At 48.4% G+C, this 6,055-nt stretch overlaps 1 protein-coding gene across 1 annotated transcript in view; it reads right to left on the bottom strand.

Moving 5' to 3' along the window:
- The window catches only part of DGKI (diacylglycerol kinase iota), a 244,967-nt gene that overhangs the window by 213,724 nt on the left and 25,188 nt on the right, over positions 1 to 6,055 (bottom strand). Inside the window, exon 3 of the mRNA XM_019515441.1 lies at positions 5,635 to 5,709. Coding sequence (XP_019370986.1) covers positions 5,635 to 5,652 — 18 coding nt within the window. The 5' untranslated portion in view covers positions 5,653 to 5,709. The remainder of the gene's footprint in view (positions 1 to 5,634; positions 5,710 to 6,055) is intronic.

The raw sequence follows: 6,055 nt of genomic DNA, 5'->3' as shown, positions 1-6,055 counted from the left end.
CACCAACAGCCCCAGCCCCAGCCCCAGCCCGCCCCACACCCGCTCCAGACTCCCACCAGCCAGAGCAGACCAACCGCTTGGAACCCGCGCACACAGCCCTAACCCTAGCTCGCCCCATGCCTGCTCCAGACTCGCCTACCCATGCGGACCTCACCCACCCCATGCTCCTCAGTGCAGGGGAAAAGTGGCCCCTCCCCCTCACCTCTGCCAAGCCCTTCTTGCTGCAGCCTCCCAGAGCCCGCAATTGGGCTGCCCTGTGGTGCCTCTGCACTGCCACCACAGCCCTGCTGGGCAGTGACGGTGGCAGAGAGAAGCCTCAAGGCAGCCTGGACACAGGCTCCAGGTGGCTGCAGCAAGAAGAACCTAGCAGCAGCGACAGGGAGTAGCCACTTTTTCCCCATGCTGAGCAACAGCTTCTGCCCAGCCACCACTGGCCCTATTTTGCCCACCCCTGGTCAAAATGTGTGTGATTAACACTCATTAAAAAAATTAATACATTAATTTGTTTTTGCGTCAATCGCGTCCATTAACTACAATTAATTGGCAGTCCTACTTGCTTTGCATTAGGGAGAAAGTAGGGCAGAGCAGCACCATAGAGACTAGCTAGTGTAGAGAGACAAGATTTATCTGTATCTACTCATAGGTTGCACTAAGAGGGATACCTTGGCCATCAGAGGGGTCTTAAGCTGATGTTTTTAAAATCAGTGGGAGCTGGGCATCGAAGTCCTCCATGCCTTTTGAAAATCTAGTCCTTCCTCCTCCTTAAATGAAATCTTGGATTCCACAGAAGGTCTTGTTATTTCTATGAGAAGTGCTGTATCTCATCCTGAAAGAGTGGGTAAGTAGTTTTTTCCACCCCTGAATTAGACCACTCTCCTTTTCCTGCCTGCCTTCATCTCCTAGCCAGCACAGCAGAACCTACAATGGAATGAGTTTTGCTCCTTGTCTGAGAGCAGGTAAGGGTAGAAGCTGGCCAATAAGAGCCTTCAGAAAACTTAAAATATTATTAGAAAACTAAGAAGAAAGATAGAGATAGGCAAGGAGGGAAGCAACTAGAGGCAGGGGTGCCACGGAAAGAGAAGAAACGAAAGGTTGTGAGAAAAATAGAAGGATACGGGGTGCAGAAAGGGTAAAGGGATAGGAGAATGAGGAGACAGAACAGAAGGGAAAGGGTAACGCAGGAGTAAAAAAATAAAAGTATTTTCTACTTTTATTGGCCTTTAGTGTAGAATACTGAAATATACTGTTCAGCTGTCCCTCATTATGAAGGCAGCGAGGCTGCATCTAAAAATAAAGGCATCACAGTCCATCTCCGTCACAAATAAACTAGCTGTGCCTTTCCTTTTTAGTGTTGTAAAATAACAGCATTAGAAACAACAGATCAGGAAACAGAGTTACTGGAAATAACTCTTATGTAAAAATAAATTAAACCCGCAATCCTATTGGCTTTCCTTTAACGCAGTTCAGCTGCAGCCTTTATTCTTTGTTTCACTATGGAATCTTGGTAGGCTGCAAAAGCCACCCAAGCCCTATTTATTTCAGCTACAATTCACCCTAGGAACAGGGTCAAACACAAGGTCAATGCACCACTCATGTGCCAGGAAACAGGACTGAAGTCAAGATTAAGAGATATGTGGATCTTGTGATAGCCCTCTGCTGAGAAGTGAATGTCATATGCTGTCACCCAGCATTAACAATCCAAAATTGAATGCAGTCAGCTTCTAAGTGCAGTCGCCACTTGTTCGGACACCACCAGTAGGTGGAAAACTGGGGAATCATTGTTGCTGCTGGTAAAATTACTCAGTCATCATTTTTCTTGCTTTAACTTTGGCTATAGCAACCTGAATGTGGTAAAGCTAATTTCACTGGGGCAGAGGCAGAGAGAAGGGTGGGTAGAAGAAAGGAGCCTCAACCAATTTGTAAGTGATGACTACTGGGACATTTGGCAAAACAAATCCAAATTGTGGAGGGTAAATGAAAAGTTCTTCCTAAATGACTGCCTCTGCCTTCCTTTAATGAACTAACTACTTCTGGGCAGACAGCCAGTGTAATGGGGATCATAGTCCACAGACCCATTCTTTTCCCATTCATTATATTCAGTCCATGATTTTCCCACATCCATTCCACTGCACAAAATTATTCCTAAATTAACGTATAGTCCTAAGATTGTAAGTTATCTTACAGTCAAATAAATGTATATCCAGCAGACGAAGATGCATTGATAAAGGACTTCATTATAGGATCAATATTTTTATGGGATATATTGGGGGTTGTAGACAGATCTCTGGGGAACTGTAAGCAGGCTGAATGCCAACAAGTTTAAACTATTTACCAGGGCAAGAGATCTTTATATTGCCACTTGTACCTCAAAGGACTAAATTCCTAAAGTTTTGAAAAAGAAAGAAGGGCAGGCTATTTGTAGCAGTAGTTCTCGTGCTCTTTTTACTAGTTACTTGTTATCAGTTGAGTTCTGTTTTTTTACTTGTGGGCTTCTATGAGTGGCAAATACGTGGTGGGGTAGGTAACAGGGCATGTTCTGTCTCCCACTGGGAAGGGAAGCAGAGAGGATAACCATGATATAGCTACAAGCCTAGAACCTGGGAAACTCAAGTTAAATTCTCTGCCACTGACATGCTACGTGACCTTAATTAAGTCACTTATGGTGTTATTACATATTACCTTTAAGATGTGTTACAGGCTCTTAAAACAGGAGTGCCCACACATTAGGGCAGGAAAATATGAGTTAGGTGCCCTCTGAGTATCTCAGATATAGTCCTCTTCCAGCAAGGGCAGAGAACTAGCTTATCTAAGGCAGTCTGTTTGCAGCCATGTTACACAGCTCCACAGGCCCAAGACAAGTTGGGAGTAATCCTCCAACATCCCAGGAGTCACCACTCCCAGCCATTCCCAAATGAACACTTTCTTCCCCCCATGTGACAGCAAGGGCAGCTAGGGGGGGACCTAAAAGTAAGAATTCCACCCCCCTGCTCCCATTCCCCACCCTGCCCTCGGGGCTCCTCCTCTGTCCTCCCCCGAACCTTGCAACTCACCTTCACCCCCTGTGTTCCCTAGCTCCCCACTCAGCTGTGGCTGCTGGCAGTCTCCTGGGGCAGCAGGCAAGGAAAAGACCCCCACCCACCAATGCCACTGCTGATCTCCAGCTGGAGCCCAACGCACAGAGCAGGAACAGCAGTGGGCAAGCAGGTGGGTTCCCTTTCCCCACCTATTCCACCAAGACAGTGCTGGCAGCCAAATGTCAATGGGGAGCTGTGGGAGAGGGTAGGCAGGGTCTGACCTGGGGAGGCAGCGAACAGTTGATGAGCTCCTGGCCTGCAGGGAGTGGTGGGCCCGATCTGGACCAATGGCAGGCCTGAACCAAGGCAGAAGACAGGAATGCAGACCTGATCCAGGCCAGCAGGGGGCAACAGGGATCCAGTCTGGGGAGGCAGGGGGCTGGCAGGCCTGATGTAGGCCCAGTGCCAACTACTGGGGGCTGATGGGGTCCCAATCTGAGCTGCAAGCTCATTCCTGTGACTACGCTGCCCCAGAGAGCAGGTGAGCCATGCAGGCAGTCAACTTGGCAGTTCTCCCCCCTGCTTCTGTTTGCCAGACCTGTAAGGGCAGGTCAGAGCAGTGCACATTACAGTGGGTATTAACCCTTAGGCTAAGTACAGATAATCCAAAAGCCTGAGGCTGAAATGATTCAATCTTCTCAGGTTAATTTAAACTGTGTAGACTGAACCAAGAAGCAAGTGAACAGACATTCACTTTTGATTCCAAAAATGCAGCCACATGCCTGTGGTGGCTCAGGCCAGAAACTGGGGAGTGCTAGAGCTTGCCTTCAGCCTTTCAACAACTGCAGATGGGAAGGGAGGGAAGCTGGGATGGAAGCCCTCTGAGGGTTTTCCACCATCCCTATACAAGGTGAGTGGGGGAAGGGGCATGGCCAGGCCCTGGCCAGCCAGCTGAGTATGGAGGGTGGGGGGGAGCAGCCCCTGCCAGGCTTTTCCCTTACTCCCTGCTCAAGCAGAGGTGGGAGATGTGGCCAGGCCCCTGCCCGGGCCAGCACTCAGAGGGGGGAGGTGGGTTTAAACCCCTCCCTTGACCCCACAGTTCCCCAACTGGGGTCTGCCTGGCAGGGGCAGAGTAGCCCCTGACAGGCTTTTCCCTACTCTCTGCTTGAGCAGAGAGAGGCATGCATGGCCAGACCTCAGGTGGGAGAAAGGTGTTTAAATCCCCTCCCCTGCCCACGAGACCCCAGGCAGGGTCTTCCTGGGACCCCATGTGGGCAGAGAAATAGGTTTAAACCCCCTTATCGCCCCTCCCCCTCAGCATGCCAGCCTGGCCCAGGGTCTGGCCATGCCCCCCACTCTCTACTTGAACAGAGAAAAGCCTGTCAGGGGTTGCTTCACCCCCACCAGACAGACCCTGACTGGGGTCCAGTGTGGGTGGGGAGGGAGGTTTAAACCTCCCTCCCCACCTCTGCCCTCAGTGTGCTGACTAGGGCCAGTGCCTGGCTACACCCCCACCCTCTGCTTGATCAGGGAGCAGGGAAAAGCCTGTAAGGGGCTGCTTTCCCCCACCCCCTCCCCACCAGGCAGATCCCTCCTGGGGTCCAGAGCCAGGTTCTCTCCCCCCCCGCCCCAACCTGCTTCCCAGCCAGCCAGAGCAGTGATAGTGCTCCAGCTAGGGAGCAGAGGGGTAGGGCCAACCCTGCTCCACTGGAGCAGACAGCACAACCCAGGGCTGCAAAGCTTCCTGGGATGCTGGGGGACTGTGAGTTAACTTGAACCAGTAAGGGATTTAGAACACAAGTTCCATAAACCAGTTTGGCCTAAATCAGTTCAGTCTGACACTACATCCAACCAGGTTTATCTTAAACCAGTTTCAGCCATTTTGAAAGCAGTTTAAGTGCATGGAACTTCTGTTGTGTTACAGATTTGAACCAGTTTCTGATCACTTAAACCCGTTTATGTGTAACTTCTATCCCTAGCCTTAATGTGCAACTGCTCACAGCACATACTAACACTAATGCCAACTAACATTCCTTAAAGTTAACACATGCTAATTGTAATGTATAACTACCTCTTAGTGTTTCTCTTTGGTGCCCGTGCCTGTCATGTGCTCTACCAAATGACTTGCGAGCTGCATTTCCTCTAACACTTTGCAATGTTGGGGTTCTTGGGGGTTTTTAAAGGCTTCTGAAGAAAGTATTCAGAACTCTTGGTAGAGGTGATATCTTTTATTAAACCAACTAAATAGTTGCAAAAAACTGCTTTATTTGCAAGCCTTTGGGTTCATCCACCTTTCCTCAGGCAAAGGAGAATGCACAGATTGTAATATTTCTCCCAGGTAGAAATGAAACTTCATGCTGCACAGGAGACTAGAAAGATGTTATAGGTTTCCCTGGGTGGAAATGTTCATGTTATGCAAATTAGGCTCAAATAAAAGTTGGAGCAGTCTGAAGAAAAGCATCTGAAAAATTCCAAACAATTCCATCTATCGTCTGAGGAAATCATACTAATATATTCAAAACACCAGAAATTTGGGTTCAAAGGGTTTTCAGGCTAAAGCTTGGTAATGGATTAATTTTGGAGTCTGTGCTCAATATACCAGTAGGTGGCACTTTCTTACCTTTTCTAACTGTTCCATGCATGCATTGTGGACCACAATCTTACAGGCAGCACACTTCCTTCGGAGAGCCGATTTCTGCAACAGGAAAGAAAAGCATGAGTGTGTACAGGTAGGTATTATTCACAGGAGGTACAATATTAATCACAGGCTGGACAAATTACTCTTTCCTCTTTCATATACAATGGGTTTTCTGGTATTTCCTGATAATCTGATTGATCTGTATATTGAAAAATGACTTGATGTTGAACGGTAAAAAGGAAGTGGTAGTAATACAGAGGGGGACACACTCATGCTTTTCTTTCCTGTTGCAGAAATCGGCTCTCCGAAGGAAGTGTGCTGCCTGTAAGATTGTGGTCCACAATGCATGCATGGAACAGTTAGAAAAGGTAAGAAAGTGCCACCTACTGGTATATTGAGCACA

This window comes from Gavialis gangeticus, unplaced genomic scaffold, assembly GCF_001723915.1.
Source record: "Gavialis gangeticus isolate Ggan-Ray unplaced genomic scaffold, GavGan_comp1, whole genome shotgun sequence".
NCBI classification, from domain to species: Eukaryota; Metazoa; Chordata; order Crocodylia; family Gavialidae; genus Gavialis; species Gavialis gangeticus.
This window is presented reverse-complemented; position numbering and strand designations above follow the sequence as displayed.